This window comes from Echeneis naucrates, chromosome 19 (genome assembly GCF_900963305.1).
Source record: "Echeneis naucrates chromosome 19, fEcheNa1.1, whole genome shotgun sequence".
Classification (NCBI taxonomy): Eukaryota; Metazoa; Chordata; class Actinopteri; order Carangiformes; family Echeneidae; genus Echeneis; species Echeneis naucrates.
Window position 1 is genome coordinate 13,742,231 of NC_042529.1, and position 21,662 is coordinate 13,763,892.

Sequence of the window (21,662 nt, forward strand, 5' to 3'; positions counted from 1 at the left end):
GCACTTGATATCCAATGCCATTTGGTTCACATGGCGGAGACAGTCCGGTGACCTCTCCGGTGTAAAGTATGATAGTTGAATCAGTATGAGCTCATCGTGGTCAAGAAACGTGTATCTACAGGTCATATTCACGGGCAAATGACTTGTGTACGCTTTCCAACAGGCAGTGACCCAGGAGGCTCCAGCGTCAGAGCGCTGGCTGGTCCCTCAGGTCCGCCGTTGTTTGGTCTTCATCTGGTCCTCAGCCTCAGTCTTCTCAGGGTAGAAGCCTCCACAGCAGCGTCTCTCAGTCAGAGGTAAAATGTGCGTGAGCACCGCTGCACAGCCAAGTGTGTGAGATGGTTCGGACCAAATCTCAAAAGTGATACAGTGACAGCAGTGACAGTTTACAGCCCACAGAATGAATTTTACACCGAGTGAGTGAGTTTAGAGGGAAATGGGCTGGACTGAAGAAAGAAGAGCTCAGGGGGACGACAGGGTCCTCTACAGTGCCTCGGACAAGACGCAGTTTTAACATTTCAAACCACACAGATGTGAATAAACATCACATCGCAGTAGTGATTCAGTTTCACCATGTTGGAATTACAACACCTCATTCGAGGGCACCAACGTTTTGGGTATAGGTACGTTACAGCAGCTCTTTAGTGATGTGGTGACCAAAGTCTTTGACTCAGTGATGTCACCAGGTGCTGAGCAGCTTGTCTGGGGATGCTTCAGCTGTTACTTGTCTTAGGGGTTTGTTGTCTCTCACTTACTAAACTGGATTCACATGAGTTGTGTTTGCTGTAGGATGAAGCACCATCCAACGAGTTTGGCAGGTTTTACTGGAACTGGACTCGATTAGATTGCACCTCACTTCAGAGTTCACCGTGCCTGCACTAGTATCTACGGCCGTATCTGGTCCACTGTCCAATTCCTTTTTGTCTTCACACTCTGCTCCCGCCATCACTCCCACACTGGCTAATCCTGGTCCTGTGCGCCTTCAAGACTTTTTTTGAGTCATGCATGCTCTTTTAAGTAATGCTGTCCAGGTGTCCTGTTTTGTTATGGGCTCACATGTTGCAGTGTAGCCTTCTCTGTGAATGGTAGTCTGACAAACGCACACTGCGTCTTCAGACCTTTGAGATTTTACTAATCTAAGTTTCAACTCGTGTGGTTTCACTCTTGTTAATTTTTGTCAGCATTATTATGGCTTCTTTGCTTTTCCCTGGCTTGGCTTTTGTCATCATGTCAACAGTAACGTTTTGAAAATCCTGGATATAAGCCTTAGTGTTTTATTTCTGAACTAATGAAGGAATGCACTCACAAACATTTCAAGTCCAAATATCCCAAACGTTGGAGTCCCTGAACTGACCGAGATGATAAAGAAATTTCAACATGGTGAAAATAAAATTTATGGAAATATTAAAAGTCCAGAATATGATGGACATGTCACCTTTGGAAAGTTGCACTTTAACCAGGCCTGTAACCAGGATTCATAAAGATATAAATATTAAATGCAAGATTGTGTTTATTATTCCCAAAGAATTTCACCAATTTTGGCCTTGTTTATTTTCACTGGTGTGAAAATGTGGTTACAAAAATGATTGTTGGTCTCTGACCTTCTGGTAGATATAAGGCCACGGAGCATTTATTCAGAAACAAAAGGTGATGTGTTGACAAAATAAGTAATGAGAATAATAAGATATTTTTAACTTTATTGGGTATTTTTTGGGATACTAACCTAACATCACTCCTTATTAGCCCCAAAAAAGATACTGATTTTAAGTGGTGTTTCTTCTGTACGTTTTTGTGTATTTTTAGAGTTTGGGCCAAAATTTTTCACATTTTTAAATGTTTTTCTAAACAATCACTGATTATTAGACTGGAAAACTATTTCAACATTACAGTTACAGGTTGCTCAAACATGTGTATTCCCACCAGTGTCACTCACATTGCTGGTAGCTCACTGACTTTGATCCTCGACTTTGAATATCATGAATGCCAAAGAGCACAATTTTTTTTATATTTTATATTTATATTTTTATATTAACAATAAATATGTGTAATATCAAAGTTTGGGCACTGAGCCCATGTAGCGTTCTAACCCACATATTTGCATTTTCGGTTGAAATTTGTTGCCAGCAGGATGTGGTTTCCTGTTAGACCTGAACGGCTGTGATTGGAATAAACAGAGCAGCTAACTTAAAAAGGGCCAAACAATTTCCTCACAGGTTTGTGTCGACCAGCACAGCTTAAAGGAGATTGAATGCTGGGCTTGGGTTCTCAGATGACAACAAACATAGCCGTAAGTGAAGGTCATAGACATTAAAAGCTTAAAGAATCTGAGCTGTGGTCTCGTTTTGTTTCAGTCATCATTCATCGTGGATCCAACAGATAAAGACACCCTGTTGTCTCTAACAGTACTCCTCCCCCTGCCGATCAGGCAGGTCATTGAGGTCCAGGAAGATGGAGGTGTTGGAAAGCTTGCGGCCGTTGGACGACAGGTCCAGCAGCTCCTCGGCAGTACTCGGCACGGAGCTGATGTACATGTCCCACACCTGCTCTGGAGAGTCCAGCTCCAAGAGCTTCTGCTTGATCTTCAGGTTCTTCTCAATGTTTCTGCGTTTGTGCTTGAACTCCAGGATGGTTTTGGTGTAGCGGTTGATGGTGGTAACTGAGGATGCCATGCAAGCTGTGAAGGAGCTCCATGCCAGACTGAAGAAAAGACAGTTTTACTTTAAACTGGCGTTAATCATATTCCATGAAGTTTACACTAAATGCTTGTTTTGTCCAGGTATTTATTTCTGCTTGTATGTTGTCTTTTATTGAATGTTTGTCTCCATAAATCCTGAATACTGAACAACATGTCCACATGCTCTTGGATGTGTGATTTAATATTCTGTGGCTTCATATATTTTGAAGGTCATTTGAATTCATTACTGTGGAGACAGGGGAGTGAATACTAGATACAATTTTTTTTTATATTATGAAAAAAGTTGTTCTCTGTGCATTGCATTTAATAGGTTTGATTCTTCTTTTAGTACCTTATTTAAACAAATCTGGGCCATTCTTGGGCCACTGTCTTGCTTTCTGCTGGCCCAGTATATCCTTGGTTCCAGTGTCCAAATCTGGCCCTTATATAATATGATTTTCAAATGCTGTTTCCACATGCGGGCCCATTCTGGAAATTCTGGCTGTCTGTCAGTGCAGGGTTAGGGTTAGTTCATTTTCATATTTTGCTTCCAGTACACCACAGAGTCTGGGTGTGCAGTGAATACACTCACATGTATGACCAGCTGTAGTCCCAGCTCTGAGGTTTCCAGTCCTCTGGGCCCAGACTGACAGTCAGCTGGAAAGCAGTGGTGAACATCATGTGGGCCACCATACCTAGCAGACCTGCCCCACACAAAGAAAAGACCGAGCAATTACACGAGAAGAAGAGGACTGAAGTCCAACATCCCCCCTTGGATCCATCACTGCACTTCCCTACTGTCAGCACTTGGTGGAAGTGTTGCGTTGTATGGAGGTAAAGTAACAAGGGTCAATGTAATCCTGCTCTCCGTGGCTGACATACAATTTTCCAAAGCATCAAATGACAACATGAACGACCAAATCTGTCATGTATCATATAAAAACCAATTTTTATTTGAGTGGTTTCATATTATTATATAAAAAAAAAAACAAAAACGTGACAAACTGTGACAAACAAAACAGCATTGTTAAAGAGGAAGCCATTTATTTCCTACTAAAATCTGTTTCTACTTTGGGTCCCTTCTCAAGTGTCAGGAGTCTATGGGACCTTCCCCAAAAACACATTTTCTCTTAAAAATTGTATTCATTTTAAAGGTCTGTATTTTAGCCACTCTTGTGTATTGATATCTATCAACAGAAACATATTTGTAAATTTCGAACCAAAGCTCTAAACCTCACTTCTGATTGGCTGACTGCTTTTTGAGGGATCTAACCAAAATACCGAATCCAGTGAAGTTAGCAGGTGGATCTGAGTGATCTGGGTTCAAGGCCATGGCTCTAGGACATGACTGCTTTGTTGTGACATCACAAAGTCCTGACAGCTGGTTTCTCTGTGACCTTTGAAACTTTCATCGATTCAATATAGAACCAGACCTGGTTTAAAAAGAGCAGGTCATAGAGGGCTAACTTTAGTCTTTACCAACCTTTAAACAATTTCTCCAGGCCCAGAGGTAAATAACCTTATGTTTCATTTGTCCGTCATTAGTATTTTCTGAAGCTGAGACTGTGCAACACTGGAGCTTTGCTTGCTTATTCTTGTACAATAAGGAGGCGTAGATCTTGCAGTAAACGTCAGTCATTACAGAACGATTTAGATAAATTATTTATTTATGCTTGAATAACCAACTGATGCAAATGAAGTACACCAAAAGATGAGGCACATCCAGGTGTCCTTGTTTGTGAGATAAAGAGAGGACGGAGACAACTGAGCGTTTGTTAAGACCTGCTCCTGTCAGCTGCTTCACATGCCAGCCTCTTTGTTTAGTTTCATTGCTATTTCACTGTTCATCTGTAGTATATGAGTAAGGAAGTAAATAAGTATGTTCTTTTAGGGTGAGCTCCAGACAAACATTCCTAAAAAAAAAAAAAACCCTCAGAAAACTCTGAACTGAAACCTCTACTTAATACCATATTTACACCGTTGTGTAACTCTCAACTGTACATATATTCTTACTGGCTTTTTTTGTAAATGTAAATTATTAGAATTAGAATTAGAATTGTATTTTGCACTCAAGAGTTGTCTTTAAATTTCATTGTACACTGTGTACAATGACAATAAAAGCATAAGTATAAGTCCAGAGTGATTGGAAACCAAGTTGTTTGGTCTTTATCAAGTCCAAACTCTCCCCACCTGACAAATATGAGCAGGCTGTGGTGCTCCACTCATTGATAAGCACCACTTAGTTCCATGCTCAGCATGGCAGCCAGTGCTGCTTCAAGGATCTTCCTGGAGGAAACATGCTCATTCAAACACAGAAGCTAAGAGCACGGCTAATCCCGACCACAGCTCTCTGTAAAGAACATTGGCCTTGTGAATACTCCAATCCTGAACGGGATGAACAGGATGATGTTTTCATCACAAACTGTAATGTGATTACATACATATGGTGGCAGGGAAGTGACTGGGAAGCTATTTTCCCAGTCAGACACTGCTTAATCACGTCCTGTCCTCCCACCGCTGAGATAAATGAAGCCATGGATGAGCTAATTCAACTAGTTGTGCCTACGTTTTCATCTCTGACTCATTGTTCTGTCTTTATTTCTCCTTGTGTCTCCTGTTCCAGCTCTTCTTCGATGAGTCTTTATTCATTCTGCTTCCTCCCTCAGTTGTGTGCCAGGGTTTGTCGGCTGAAGCGCAGACTTCTGGCTCTAGTCACACCGGAACTCTCATTACCCACAAGACAGCAGGAGTAATAATAAAAACAACAACAACAAAAACAAACAAACAGCATGTGTAGCCGCACAATTTGCGCACCGGATAAGCCTCCCAATTTCCTGGACTGAACAAGAGCACACCGCATTCAGCACTGAACACCTCCAATCGCATCTCATCCCATTTATTCCTGAAGATAAGCCAGTTTAATGTCATCACAATGAGCAGAGGCAGCGTCATGATGAACAAGTGTGAGATCTGAGTGTTTGGTACGTACACATCAAGACTTCACACAAGGTCAGTTTGTTCTATAAGATGTCAATAACTGTCACCCATGTTGTTTAGGAGCAGACCGTCTGACAAGGCCACAGTGTCAAACTGCGTCGCACAATCCCCACACGGCTTCGCTCTGCACTGCATCGCACACTCTTCACACACTCAACATACATCATCACACCTCACTGAAGCAGGGCAGTTGTTACGTCGTTCCCTTCAGGGTCACTAGGGGGCAGCGTGTTTTACAGTTTTTCACAATTGTTAAAACAGTAAAGCTGAATTCACTTTTTGAATGAAACACTCTTTTGACCCGACCTCAATCACTGTTCAGGTGCTTAGACTCAAAGAGCAAAATTCATCTGCTCTTTTTTGCTTGAACACACTCTCAGTCACTAAACACGTCGCAACGCATCACGCCGTGATACACTTGTGTTTCAGAACTGTAAACATCTAGAATGGATAGAAACATACAGAGAGGCAGAGGAGGAGCAGTTCATGTGAGAGGCGCTCGATGAGGAAGATGACGAGGGAGACCAGGATGAAATTCAGGCAACTGTCGTACGCCATGTCTTTGTTCAAGGGATGACGATGAGAGAAGCAGGACAAAGAGTCCAACCCAATTTGAGCGGACTCTCTTTGGCCAGCATCATCAGGACATTCAGAGAAGAGAGCAGGCCGTTGTTTCTTGCTGTACAACGTTTGACATTCCGAACACTGTGCTGTAAGTACTATAATGTTCGTTACAATACTGTTTTTACTGGCTCTATCTGTTTTTAAGTGCTTTTTCCGCTTTGCAGACTTGAAAGACGACCAAATGAGGCCGGAAGGACTGCTCCTTTCTCCCAACAACAAGAAGCACTCATTGTTGACATGGTCCTTCAAAATAATGGCATCCGACTCTAAAGTCAAGCAGAGAGCGATTGAAGACAATGTCAACTTTGATTGAATCAACAGTGCGTTTCTTTCAACTAATGACCTATGACTATTGACTTAGCATGAAACAGGTGTACAGAGTACCCTCTGAGTGCACTCTGAAAGAGTCAAAGATCTAAGATATCTGTTTGTAAAGTAAATGTAACCTACACGCACTTTCAGCACTGATGCCTCCAGTAAAGTTCTATGCTCATAGGTCAACTGTTAGTGTAGGCTAGTAGTTACAGTTGCTACTTTAACAGTCCTGTAAAAAACATTGTGATGTACACAAATATGGTGTGCATACTGTAAATACACTGCTGCAGAAGTCTGTCTTCCTGTAAGAAACCTTGGAGTAATTAAATAAATTTATAAAGAGTTTGGTCTAGACCTGCTCTATATGTAAAGTGCCTTGATGTAACTTTGTTATGATTTGGCGCTATACAAGTAAATCTGATTTGATTTGATTTGATCTGAATCACTTAATGTATTATAGATTCTTCCACTTGCTAACACACTAAAATGACATGCATAGCATAATTATTTAAACTGACACACAAAGAGCATAACCTCCTCTCAAGTCTCCAAAACTCGAAACACATTTTCTGCTTTACGCACATTCTGCAATTCAAAACGGCACTTTTTAAACTAACTGAACACGGTTCTCTGCATAAGACACAACAATCTGACATAAAGTCAGATTCAAAACACTGCCATTCAAAATGACACTACAAGAGCTATTTGGCCAATATTTGATCCACTAGGCCAAACACCTGAATGCTTAAGTGTTAACACTTCAATCAGGAAGCAAGCACTTCCACAAAACACCGCGGGCGAGCACCCTTTTTCTTTTACAACAACAATGGAAGACGTTGCAGAGAGAAGAAGAGGAAGAGGGAGGGTGAGAATGAGACGGGAAGGAAGAGTGAGAGGTAGCTGGTAGAGGAGTTTGTGGCTTTAAAATGAAATGAGAGCTTACTTCATGAATGGCTGATGTCATACACTGACTTTACACATTTCCTGTACAATTTACTCTACTGTGAGGGAAATATCTTTAGGCTGCATTGTTCACCAGGGTAGAGGCGCTTTTTCTCTCGATGTCTGGCAAGGGAAGATTGTGTCTGTGATGTGGACGAGGCGTGGCCGGACCCAGCTGTGCGGCAAGATGCTGCCTAATTATTGCCTATAGTTTTTTCTGCACATTTTTTTGCTATTTTCTTTTTCAGTTTACTGCTGTTTTTTTTTTTTTGTGAGCATATTTTTGTTCGTTCCCATGTAAATATATCTGCTGTGCATATGTTGCACTGACTTGTTTGGTGAAAAATAAAAAGAAAATGTTTCAACAGCGTGCGTATCTGCAAATATTTCTGTGCATGTGAACAATCTGAATCAAAAAGGTGGCGGAAAGGCAGGAACATAACAGGAAAATCGGTCGGCAGCCATAAATAACTGTAGGGGGTTCTCCTCCATCATATAACACTGAACATCTCCTTACATTTCTGGGTGGGCTACAGGACGCTATGCTGGATCAGCAAGCAGTGCATCCTGTATATGTCATAGTTATGGGCAATGTGAGCTTTCACTTTGCTGTCCTGATACGTGAGTGGTTCGCCAACAACCAGCACTTCATTAAGGTTTTCCTTCCACCTTACAGCCCCTTCCTGAATCCAGTAGAGTGTGTGGCAGCAGAAGGTCTATAACCAGGGAAACTATATTGGAGGCCACGGAACAGGCCTGTGATGATTTAAGTGGAGTCTGTCAAGGCTGGGCTTGGCACGCCCCCCTCCATCTTGTCTGGCAATGACAATATCGCCTGTGACGTGGATGAAGAGCTCTGGCTGGACCCAGCACAAAGACATGATGTTGGAGAATGAATCTCAGTGACTTTGGGAAGTGATGTGTTTTTAATTTATTTAGTGCTGAATGTAGTTATCACTTCCACTATGATTTTTTATTTTTTTTGCTAAATGCATTTAAATGAACGTTTTCTGTTAACTACGTGCCCTGGCTGCTGTGTCCTGAATGATTTTATGTAGTATGTAATGAATGCTCTGTGGTGAATATATTTTTACTTGCTGTGTGTATGAGCTGAACACATTGTTTGGTTTTGAGCGAATAGCTTGACGGTGATAGAAAAGTCTGGGGTTTTGTGAATGTAGTTTGAATTTTTGGATTTATGTTAAAGGTTTTGAGAAAATGGGTGGAGGTTTCAAAAAATACGTTTTAGCAATGGGGGGAAAACTTTGATAGCATGAATCTTAGTGGATGAAAAAATGTGAGTAATTTCAAAGGCAAAGGCAGTACTTTCTCATGTTTCCTGGACTTCAGGCAGTGCAGCCTGGAGGGGCTAAAACAGCCAGGTGCCAGTGGACTACTTCATTTGGAACTCCACAGACTTATTGTCATCATTACTGACATGCAAATCACAGAAAAACAGCACAGATAGTCTGAAGTCTTGATCCCTCTCCAAAATGTCCAATAGACATCACACTGTTTCTTCACAGTTTCCGCCATAAAAGCTACACTCACTTCTTGCAGCACTATCAACTAAAAAGTTAAAGTGCTGTTTTCATCGTAACTGTAAAATTAATCAGCCAAACCACAAGTTTATCCTCAACAACAGAGAGTGCTCTGTTTTGAGTTTTTTTTTTTTAATTCTCTGTCCACATTCTCATACTCTCCCAACATGCCCCCGGTGACAGACAACTCTAATAAAGCCTCATCATGTCCTTTCTATTGTTCCTCTGGACTCCATTACCATAACCACTCTCACGCTATTCATCCTGCTAAACACACAAACAACCTGTAGCTGCCTCTCTTCAGACATAAGACATGCAGACAGAGCTGAGAAGTTCAGCTGCTGTTGGACGAAAGGGGCATAACGCCACGGCCAGGTTGTGAACAAAGCTCAGCGAAGACTGAGTGTGAAAGGCTGCAGCAGCAGGAGAGCACGCTGGCTTCAGTTCAAATTAAAATGATAGTGATAATGACTGTAGGATGGTCAACAGTTCCTCTCTGTTGGGGTCACAGCCGGTGAACCTGTGGACTGGACATGTGACATGTGACCAAATGTTTTCTGGCCATGTTTCACATCCTTTCATGTTGGCACTGGAGCAGTTTTTTTTTTTCTTTTTTCTTTTTAGAGGTTTTTGTAAGAAACTGTTTACCGGGACACAGGAGGTAAGCTCAGAAAAACCTCTCCTTGTTTCCTGTTCCCATTTGTTCCTCCAGACGTGTTTTATACTCAGCACAACAAACAACCCTCTGCTATAATTCATATTTGGTTTGGCATGACTTTTCACACATTATTAAAGAAATTACATCAACTCTGACTTCCTGTTTGAGAAATCTGGAGTCACACCAACCACCTATTTACTCCAGAGACCATTGAGATGGTTAGAGGAGGAAACATGAAAGAGACTCAGCCTCATGTTTGAGTCTCAGTGAGCTCCAGACTCAGACCAGGACTCTGGTTGGAGCAGAATCGGAGCGTATCAGAATGTGCAGTGTTAGCATCATGAATAAAAGTTGGCTTGTAACTGGCAGGAGCTGACACAGTGTCAGGGGTTATGCTAATGCTACTCTGTTTTTCTGTGCTGACAAGGTTTCGGGTTTATTTTTCCCTGGCCCCTGTCAACAGGACTAGTTTATCAGATGTCTGAATCCCTGGCTGTCTGAGTCATTAGTTCACTGCAGTTTAAGGTGGTAACACTCACTCACCGACTAATTATTTCTATATTACTATTTCTATTTATTAATATTAAGACTTTATTTTAATCACTTCTGCCTCACAGCAAGAAGGTAGTGGGTCCGATTCCCAGGCCTGGGGCCTTTCTGCGTGGAGATAGCCCACAGTCCAGAGTAAGACACGCCCATATCGGTTAACTGGTGACTCTAAAGTGTCCATCAGTCTGATGGACACTGAGTGTGAATGGTTGTTTGTTGCTTTCTGTCTCTGTGTGTTGTGGCAACCTGTCCAGGGTGTACCCCCCCCCCCACCCAATGTGAAGTGGGATTGGCTCCAGCCCGCCATCCACCCCATGACCAGGAAATGGATGAGCGGTAGTAGATGAGTGAGAGAGAGAGAGAGAGAAATGAAAATGTGTCGTATATGAGTAGGTTCATGATGAACCCAGAGAAAACTATCTTTGACTGACTCTTTGGAATCTTTCAGTGTCTTTTCGCTGCTTTTGTGATTCACAGCCCCAAACGTCCCAAACTCTTCTATCGAGCAGCATGTAGCTGTTTTCAGCTTTGACAAATCCCATTATACACAACGTGCCCTACCAAACACAGACAATTAGCAGCCACTGGTGAACACGGTAAGCTTACAGTGGCTGAGGAGGTGGATATTCGCTCAGACACAGTCATCGTGGTCACATCAGGAGCTACCCTGAGGAGAAACGCTAGAGGACACATTATTGGTGAAGAAAATATGAGACATGGCAGAAATTAAATGTAAAAGTGATACAAAGCCCAAACCCCTGTTCACTGCTTCACAAGATCAAAAGGGACCTGCTGACTCTGTGTTAGTCTAAAATGAAAGCCTTCATCAGAAAAGTAAAATCCCTAACTTCAAATTGATCAATATGCAGCCTCAGGCTTAGCCAAGTCCCAACATGACTTGTTTCTGAAAAAAGTTTCTCCACATCTTTGTTGGGCCAGGAAGAGGGGCAGCTCACAAGCGCATCAAATGTTCTCTTGCAGATCAGGAGTTTGTTTGATCATTTGTTTCATGACAGCGAGGCTTAATTGATATACTGACATGCTACGCAAGACTTATAACAAGACCCTGAAGACTGATTCTCCACATTTCACCCCTTCAGTTTACAAAAACAGTTATAGTTGATTTTTTGTTGTTGTTGTTGGCTTTTTTTTTTTTTTTGGTTGCATCATTACTTGCATCATATACCAGCAAGGCAAGAACTGGTGGTAACGCCCCACCTTTGAGTCGTCTGAAACCTGTGTCTGCTCCTGAGTTATACATCTTCTTTCAGTTCATAAACGTACGCACATCAAAAGAATCCAGTTTTTTTCTGAACATGTTTGAAGTTGGGAGATTTTCAAGAATGACACATACTTCCTTTATTTCTTCTTGACATGATAATGACTCCATGCTCTCAAAAAGTCATGTTGATCGAGAGTGAAGTCAGTCTGACTGGTACGACCTGGGTGTTTCTAATAAAATAAATTGAGTGCACATGCTGCAAAAATTCAAACATCAAAGAATGTGTTCAATTTGTGGACCCAGGCAGTACAGGGGGTGCAAATCCTCAGCCTGCAGCGCTTTCAGACATTTCTCCACTCCAACCTGTCAAGTCAGTAAAATGCTGCAAGTCATTGCTGCTGAGGATCTTGTGCTGCTGATTCACTGCCCAGAACACGGTGGTCCCGATCATTTTCACAGAGTGGATTACAGAGAAGGTCATTGTTAAATCCTTCACTGAGCACAAACTGACCAGAAATCTTCTCAGCGGCCGTAACCGGCCCCAACATATTATTAACCAGCTGCCAAAACTAAGGCCTCTGTTGCTTTAAAACTGTACTGATACTGAAATGTTTTTTTTTGTACCCTAGAAGTTTGTGTTTGTGGTTAGTGTTTGTTTTGTTTTATTATTTCCAGCAGTGATAGCACTAACTGAAAATGGCGACGTCCATGCAAGAAGAATAATGGCACATTTGATTGCATTTGTAGCCCATTTCTTTGAAACCTAGCATCCAAGTTTGTTTTTAATGCCACTAACTTATAGCCTCCTTGTGGTCATTTGGCACAAAGACATTATTGACTTGTCTGTTTGCTTTTCCCTTTAGAGCAAAGTGAAAAATATAGTTGGGAAGCCTTTAGAAGAAACTTCATACCTGCGTCTTTCATCCTCATCGGAGCTCTCATGAACTTGTCAAAGCAGCCAGAGACACTTTTTTTTTTCACCCTTTTTGAGAGTTTAAATCAGAAGAAACACCATCGGCGCTGAATGAAAACACTGAAATATGCTCAGTAACAACATTGTTGGCCACAAACGCTGTACTAGTCTCTAATTAGCAGTTTCTTCTGAGAACATCAGTAAATCAAAGAAAAGCCAACCTAAGTTAAAGCTCTATATAGTCTAAGGACAGGTGTCCATGTTCTCTTATAAAGCAGGTTTATAGGTTCTATGTTAATATGGAGAAAGTATCAAAGGCCTCAGTCCAGAGAAATGCTCCCAGCATGCATTTAGAAACTGAGCCATGAGAATATCTGTATCTTTGTCAAGTCACAACAAAGCCCCCGCCCCAAGCCCAGCCCTCCTGGATCCACCATCCAACAATACAAGGTTTGATTTATGTGGGTGTTTACCTGATATCTGGTTTGCTGTGATTAGCAATCTAATCACAGTCAGTCAGTTGGATGAGAATAAAAACACACAACACTGCCTCTTCAGACAAGACAATTAAAGGTCAGTGGGACTCCAGAGAAAGTGCTGAGTGTATCACTATATTCATATCATAACGCCACTAACCTGAGAGCACGGTGAATATTGCGGCGAAGGCGTTAAGCTTGAGGCCGTCGATGACGTTGCCAAAATGACACACCTCTATGGACATGAGGATGCCCCCCGTGGCCAGCAGGAGGATGTACAGGCACTCTGCGACGATACACAGCCACAGCACTCCTGTGGAGACATGCGACCGTGGCAGAGGAAGAGTAAGGATGGAGAAAAAGACATATTTATGATGTGGTGGTGGGGTTGAGCACGGCTTAGTGGCTGAGGGGGAGTAGTGGCATGGCCGTGATGGGGGTTGGGGATCGAGAGAAAATATAGGTAAGCAAGGGCAAAGGGAGAGGAAAGGGACAAGGAGGAGGCGGAGGAGGGAGGAATGAGCCGGGAAAGGTGGAGCAGTGACCCAGCCACTCAAATCATTAACCTTCACAGTCAAAGAAAGGACATATGACCGGCCAAGAGACAACCAGCATCCTCAGCCCACGACAGCGTATGTGCAAGAGGCAAATATCAACGGATTAAAAACCTGTAAATGTAAACTGTGGTCTAATTACGTACATCACCCAAGGACAGGTAGTTATTATGTGGTAAATTAATCACAAGGTGGACTATAGTAATATGCCTAAAATATCTCTGTATGAATTATGGATAGAGTTTCATTCTTCAGCTGGAAAAGTCTTTTTTATCCTCGCTAAATTGGATTTAGTTAAAGACGTTTCAATTAAATTTAGAGTAAAAGGGTGTAGTAGAGGATCCAGCAAAATGTTATTAGACGTTTAAACTGGCTGCAATTCTAACGTTTTCGCCTCACTTTGCTTTGATTTCTGATATTTTAATCGTAGGATATCATGGTGCGGTGGAGCAACAGAAAAGAGACACTACCACACTGCGAAAGCTGTGATCTCTTCATTCCAGGGTCAGGGTTTGGCTTTTCTTTGATTGGCTCACTTCCACACGTCCAAATCATCAGCCTATGTCTCAAATCAAATCCTTTCAGGGAGTTTCACACAGTCGCTCTGGTGCTGTGGACACTGATGATTGTTTCCACAGTTGATTGAAGAATGAAGCCAATCAGAGGTCTGGCAGGATTAAAGGATATAGATAGTGTGTGGGTTGCTTTTTTTTTTTTTTTTTCTTGTACTTTACTTTTAGTCGTCAAATACCGAAAAAAGAACAAAACTGGTGTATTAGGCTTATATGAATACATTGACTTGACTTTTAATTTGTTGATTTTGGACTTTGCTTTCAGTGAGAAAAATGCTGAATGTAACCATATGATCTACTGATGTGTATGTCAGCTGCCTGGAAGACAGACGTAAACAGAAACGCTGCCGTGACCACAGACTGTAGATAAAGACAGACAAAGCCTCTGTGACATCACGCAGTCAGCTTCTCCCCCATCGCCACATCGGCAGTGTCTGACTTTTCCCCTGTACTCTCAGCTAATCCAAAAATTGGCGAAGAGCATGGGTTCCGGTTTTAATACTGGTGATTTTATGGCAACCCATGCCCTCAATTTCACATAACTTTAAATCTTAATAAAATACGAACAGGCAAATTATATTAAAATTCACCTCTGTGCTGTCGCCAGGAAGGCCAAAATTAGCTGTTTCTCAGGACCAGGCTCTTTATTTCCACTGTTCTACCATTTTTATAGACGATGAGGACTGCCTCACTGTTGGAGCCAGACTTTAGTGGTCTGTAGAGGGACTGCAGGTTTGGTCTCCTCAGTAACAGCATCATGTTTCATGCTAGTTCAGTATATAAAATAGAAAAAGTGGGAAATGAAGAGCTTAATGTTGACTTTCTTGATGCAAGCCCCATAAAACCTCATATTTTTGTTTCTTTCTGTCTTTTGCATCTTCCTGTCAGTCTTCAGACTGATCACCGCTGGAAATGGATTTCCAAAAAGCTTCCAAACTAATCCGTCACTTTGTTTGGCCCGACAAAGAAGACTCAATAAACAGGCGAAGGTGAAATGACAGTTCAGTCTGATTATCAGGAAGAGAGAAGCTGATTAGAGGCGAACCAGTGTGGAGGTGATTGATTTATTGAGTCCCCACTTAACTTATTACCCAACAGTGCAAGTGATCACTGACGCCATGGCCTTCTGCTGTGTCACTGCCAGGAACGGCGTAATGGCGATTGGGCAACAGCTCATTAACCACGCAGGAAAGGGAAGATTTGTTTGTTCAAGTTGGATTAGAGATTAAAGCGGGAAAAGTGAGAGTTTTTACAGGACAGGGGATGCTCTGATAGCAATTCAGCTCAGCTCAGTTAGAGCAATCTCTGTAACCAAAGAGCTGAGGGTTTGTTTTGGCCTCAACATGGCAAACCTGATAAAAAGGTTTGTTTTTTGGCTTCTCATATCTCACGTGTGAGCGGTGAAACTCAGAGAGGAGCTGCTTCACTGTAGGCTGGTTTTAATCTCAGCTGTTCCAGTCTTGTGCTCCACGCAGATTGAATTGTGTTGCCACATGTTCATGAATAATTGAAGGACACGGATGCATGTCACCTACAAAATATTGCGTGCTTTGTTTTATATTTCATGTATTTTTTTTTTTCTTACCTCTTTCATTTGAAGGGGCAACGTAGAGGAAACTTCTGCAATTTTCACCTGTAAGAGGCAGAACATCAGACATGTCACTGACACTGCTGCAACACGCTGATCACTGATTTCCACAGGGAGCATTTGGCTTTCCCTCCTACAGATAAAATTAAAAACTAAACAAAAAAATAAATGAAACATTCTGATCCAATCTGTTACCCAGCTTTGATTTGTACATCTCTAGGATGTCTGTATGAACTGTGATGGGAAAACAATACAGCTCCATCACGGAGCAGTGAGGGTGGCCTCACTGTCAGTCACAGCAACGCTCGGTTCATTGTCTGGAGACAGATCAGGGGGGAGATGTGGCCTTTATAATGACATATAAAGTTGATTTGTAATCATAGTTATTAATAGACGAAATATTTTAGACATGTTTAAATCTCTGTCTCTGGTTTCAGCTTCTCATGTGAACATTTCTGTCTGAAATTCTTTCTCTTTTTTTGGACCAAATTAATTATTTTCACATTGTTGCTAAGAATTGAGTGTGCTTCAGTTTACTACATTTTAAATCCTTGAAAGGACCACGACCACCTCAGATTCGAGTTTTTTCTTGTGTAATGAATGTTTCGTCGAATGTTTTTTCCTGTGAAGTGAAACGCCCTTTGAGCCGGGACACGGACTTATTTCTCCGCTTGTTGGATAGTCGCGCCTCCGATGCGCACAGCCAGCGCGCACCGCTGCGCTCCGGTGCCACCGCCTGCAGCTCCGTTAGGACTCACCGGTCATGTTGATGTTCTGCTCGCAGGAGAACCAGATCCCGGTGTGGAACTTCCTCATCACGTACTTGTCCTCCCCGGTCTCCCAGATGTACTGCACCAAGCGGCTGTCGTTGAGGTTGGAGCTGTTGAACCTGATGCAGAAGGGCTGCTTGGTGGTGACCGGCCCGGTGCAGAACGGCTTCACCACCTTCCGCGTCCCCTCGCACCAGTAGCTGGTGGTAAGCGCGGACACGGCCAGGAACAGGGAGAGGAAGTTCAGGGTGAGAGCCAGAGAAGCTCTCCGCCGCCGGTCTATTCCCATAACGGTGACCGGAGGACTGAAGGTGCCTAACTTAATCCCCCTCGCCTTGTATGACACCGGATTCTGGTGCTTCTCCTTCTCAAATCTCCGTAATCCGGTTATTCCGTTAACGTGTCCGCGGCCAATTACCGTCTGGTTCTCCTCTCACATCTGCTCATCCAGCTCAGCTCGCTCTCATTTTGTACCTGCCCCCCCCCCCCAACACACACACACACACACACACACACACACACGCCTCCTCTCTGAGGAGATGAGAAGCGGAGCTCCATGAATCCATCTGTAAATAAACTGCTTCTCTCAGTGATCGCGCTCATATTTAAACAAGTTCATAAGTGTAATCAGTCACAAGTGCGAATTTTCAACCCCTGGAATTGAACAGAGATCCTTCTATTTATTGTTGCACTTCTGTAAAGTTTGAGTTCTAGCAACCGGTGGCCCCCAGCAGGCTAATGTTTGGGGCCTCAGGGGCCTGGGGCATAACCTGTGTCACTACAGAATAGCATTAGTCTTATTTCTGTTTCTCCCATGAAGGTGTCTCTGCCCCAAACCTCCCTCTGGCCACCATGTGACGAGGCAGGCCAGGCCCAACTGAACAAGGGAGACCCATTTCTTTTTCAGAAATAACCTTAAATAGTTTTAAATGTAAATGCAGGATAAATCATGTTCAAAATTCATTCAAACAGTTCGAGTCCGTCTCCCATGCTGCATTCCTTTGTGCTGCGAGAACCAGACTGAGGGAATCCCCACTGGAGAAAGATCTCACTGAAGCACTCTGTCTTGTTGAATTGAATTTGTCTTCACGTGGTCTGAATAGAAAAACAGTTGTGTGGTGTAAATGAGTCCCGATGACAACATAGAAAATATTGATGTAAATAAAATAGGAAACAGGAAAACACTTGGCAAACCGACAGGGAAAACTCACTTTCTGCTCCGCCTACAAAGATTGTATCCACCCATCAGGCAATCCCTGTTGGGATGGGGGCTGGCGGGGGGTTTGAACGCCACTGTCTGACGTGTTAGTTGTCCAGCATAATGTTTGTCTGATTGTCTCCTGTTTGATGCCTGCTCTAAAATGGCTCCCCCATTGAGGTGAGCAGTGCTGTTGACAAAAACGTCTGTTTAACTTCATGGCTCAAGTTGTGCAAGTGCATGAATGTGTTGTTTCCTGTCTTTTGTATATGGCTAAGTCGCTTCATCCCCTTTGACTGGAGGATTGTCCACTTCTCTCGTGTGAATAAACGATTAAAGATTATCTCAGAAGAAACGCTGGTCACCTTAAATTTAACAAATGAAACTGGTTACTTGGATAGATGCATGATTGATGTTTTTGGGCCATAACGTTGGGGAATTCAACAGGAATCCACCAGCCACTCCCCTCACTCATGAAAGGAGAGAAAAAACTGCTGACAGCAGGTCATCATCCAGAAACTGACATATAAGAGGCGTCAGGGGAGTCGCTCCGGTCAGAGGCAGAAACAGACACATTCAGCTCACCGTGGATGAGGACAGGAATGTTCAAAGTGAAAATCTCTGAGTCAATATCCTGCTTCTGAGGGGCGATGTGTGTGTGTGATTGGAGGAGGCTGACGAACTGCAAACATTCTTCCCGAGAGATTAAAAGTCATCATTCTTTCCTCCTTGCCCTCCCCTTTCTTATGACCTACAGCACTTCATTACAAACAAACAAACACGCGGAAAGTCCCCCGGTGATACAACACGGTTGTTCAATCTTCATGTCCGTTGAACTATAATCACCATATTTAATATCAGTGATGTGTTCACTGCCTCTGCTTCCCATCACATCTGACGCATCCTCACTGAGCATGTGTGTGTGTGAGGCACCACGGTTAATGAATAGCAGGGTGCGGTGTTCACACAGGCTGTCTGCTCGTTCATCCTCAGGCCTGCTATCCTGATTCCAGGTTCTCCATCACCTTCAGGCTGATGCACGTGGCGGGAGAGACTCACCCTGACTGGAGGCTCGCTGAGGGTCAGACCCGGCGCCTCCTGCTCCTCCTGGCCCAAGGCCACAGAAGAAAAACTCAGAGGACAAGCAGCCTGGCAGACTGCAGTCTCGAGTGATGACCTGGTTAGATTTCAGGTGTCTCCTCCCCTGCCTGTGTTTATGAATGTGTGAGGAGGCTGATTTGCGCAGTCAGGTCAGGTGACGGTCAAATACAGTGATGGGTAAAGTGAACGCTTCGGTGTACTTCATCTGTACACATTTACATTTCTATCTTTTAGTGGGACGGTGAGAGAGCGCTGTGGCGTTCCCCTGATTTACATCAAACGCATTTACACATGAAGTTGCAGAGAACCCATGCGCTGTGTGATAAATCCACATTTCTACACTGAATACATTATCACAGACTGGCAGGATATTTTATTTGAAAAGATGGAGTATTGTTTTTTGGTTTTTTTTTTCTCTCTGTCCTCTGTAGCACTCCTATCTCAGTCAACATATCAAAGCCTGCGGGCCACATGTTTAATGGCACACTCAGGTGATACTGTAAACTGGCAAGTAGCGTGAGCGCATGAGTCCGTACATGAGTCCATGCACATACAATATAATCTGAAGAACTCATCTTTTTTCTCCATCTGCCTCTTGGCTCTCAAACGTGGGTCCTTGAGAGGAGCTTGAAAAGATCCTTAGCATCGAAGCCATGCGAAGAGGAGTGAGACAATGATCCGCAAGCCACAATCACCCACCTTCCGATCTTTATAAAGGCTCTCCATGAAGGGCATGTGACGCGCTGCATGGTGCACAAGGTCGTCACACCAGATACTGAGTTTTCTGATCTCTGACCGTCCCTCTGAAACACACAAAAACCTATGTGAAGCCACAGAGCACCTATCAAAATTAAAAGCAAAGCCAAAGCTGAAATGCCTTGAACCGGCATTCTAACTAAATTGAAGTCTATGGGGAAATGGCCTTGGCGCTCACTTGAGCTCAGTAAATTTTTTCCTAATGAGTTTATGGTCTCAGTCTCTAGTTTCAAGTTTTCTTCAGCAGAGCGTGATGCTCTGCTTTAAAATGATGGTTCCATTTCGAACAAAGTAGCCCATAAAGCAGGGGGTGTGACTGTACCGCACAATCTGGATAGAGTACAAACAGCCCTGATTTAACACTTCCATGTTGTTCTCTGGACACCCTGTCCTTGTTGACGCAAGAAGAAGGGGAATAACTGAGGTGGTTATTTGATGAGAACACATGTTTTTATTAATTATCAATTACAATTTCTCAGGCCAGTTTCATTGCAAAGACTAGCTGGTTAATCCTGACACGTCAGTTGCAGACATTAAAATAACAGTAACGATAAATTGGAGGTTTTGTTAGTTAGGGCTGTCAGTGTAGTCCGGGCATGATTTTCTTCATTTAACTTCCAAACCCATTTGAACTGACACTTTGTTTACGTGACTGTAAAATTCCTTCAGGCTCATTGAGCTGATTGAATTTTGCACTGATTACACACTCACCTGCGGAACAGACCTGTACACAAACCTGTGCTAATGTCTCTGTTTGATTAAAGCTCCCTGACAGGCAGAGAAACATTCATCTGAGCGTGGAAACAAGTGGAGAAACTATAATGGTGGAAGCGAGTGACTCACTTCCTCTCGCCTCCCTGTTGGTTCGTGTCTTTTTCTGAATGAGTCTGAGCTGTAAATAAAAGACAGACTGTGCAAAATGCTTGCAGCTAATTCACCCTTAGTCCTGAAAGCCATTCATTTACATAAACACTCTCTCTTCTATGGTCCCACAAACATGTGATGTAAAAACACACACACACACACACACGCACGCCCAAATAACCTAGACTGGGAGGAGAATCAGAATATATAAAAGGGTGTAGTTGAAAGGAACCATTCATCTCAGTATCAGATGTAAAAATCTGATTAGAAAATGAATTATTATGCATTTTTTTGATTATAAATGCCACACCAGCAACACCTGCATGAACATACTGATTTAGTGGCTGGACAGAGTCAAGCAATATTTTATCTAAAAATCTAATTACAGTATCACAAAAAGATTTAAATTTGAATTAAGTTATATGGGGAGGTTATTAATGGTGGTGTGAAAAACCAAAGAAGTTGATTGAATGACTAAGATGTATCCTAGGTGACATTATTGACAACCTGAAGCACTGTAATGAAACCCTTTTCATTGTTCTGATTATGGGCACTTGAGGACAAAAAGAATACAAATAACTGGAACAGAAATCATTTCAGCTGGGATCGACGTGAATTAATTTATTGCCAGCCGAGTGAGTTCAACTCAATTAACTGTTGTCACTCCTCTTGTTTATAACAACGCTGCTAACTCAATTGCAAGGTTGGGACAACCTGATCATATCTGCTTCAGTCGTATTCTTTTTTTGACGAGCCAACTCTGCACTCAGGGTTAGTTTGCGTTTCGTTAGATTAATAATAAGAAACTTGCAAAGATACTTCACGGTTCATAGTCTCAGTGAAAAGTGTGCAGTTCACTTTTTTTTTTTTTTTTTGTATTTTCTCTCCCTCCCTCTGATATCTTCACATACTTACTCCAACAAATACCAAAGGCCTGCTTTCTGGAATTGCACATGTTTCGCTTTTGAGTCCTGAACCATGAGCCATGTGGTTTTTAGTGTCTTTTCTTCCATCCAACTACGGCGATTGTGTTTTGGTGCTGAAGTGGCACACTGAGCCTCTGTCTGACATAGAATGAGCTCTGCAGCTGGTGCCCTTCTAACATGCTGCGTGCCCCTGTAGAGTCAGCATTAGGATGAACAGACAGTAACTTTTGCCAGGAAATGGGCATTCTTCTAAAAAATAAAAGGACATAAACACCCAACTGCACACAAACAATTCACTACTTCCATTGGAGTAGAAGGACCTTTTCTTGTGAAAGTAATAAAGATAGACCCTGAATGAAATGAAATTTTTGTCTGAGTAGAAAATGCTTGCAGGATTTTTATGTCAGTGCCAGAGAACATGT

At 42.7% G+C, this 21,662-nt stretch overlaps 1 protein-coding gene across 1 annotated transcript; it reads right to left on the reverse strand.

The window, feature by feature from the left end:
* Positions 1-2,396: 2,396 nt before the first annotated feature.
* gsg1l2b (gsg1-like 2b) lies at positions 2,397-16,684 on the reverse strand. Its single transcript, XM_029528070.1, has 5 exons — positions 16,384-16,684; positions 15,623-15,670; positions 13,072-13,224; positions 3,267-3,378; positions 2,397-2,697 (listed from the first exon to the last, which is right to left on the reverse strand). The coding sequence occupies exons 1-5, from the start codon at positions 16,682-16,684 to the stop codon at positions 2,397-2,399; spliced, it is 915 nt and encodes a 304-aa protein (XP_029383930.1).
* Positions 16,685-21,662: the final 4,978 nt, after the last annotated feature.

Excerpts from the sequence above, each read along its gene's own strand:
- gsg1l2b (XM_029528070.1), bottom strand. The coding sequence starts at position 16,684 with ATGGGAATAGACCGGCGGCGGAGAGCTTCTCTGGCTCTCACCCTGAAC. Across the intron at positions 15,671-16,383 it reads GCAGAACATCAACATGACCG|GTGAAAATTGCAGAAGTTTC; the intron begins GTGAGTCCTAAC and ends TGCCTCTTACAG. Across the intron at positions 2,698-3,266 it reads GACTACAGCTGGTCATACAT|TCTGGCATGGAGCTCCTTCA; the intron begins GTGAGTGTATTC and ends TCTTTTCTTCAG.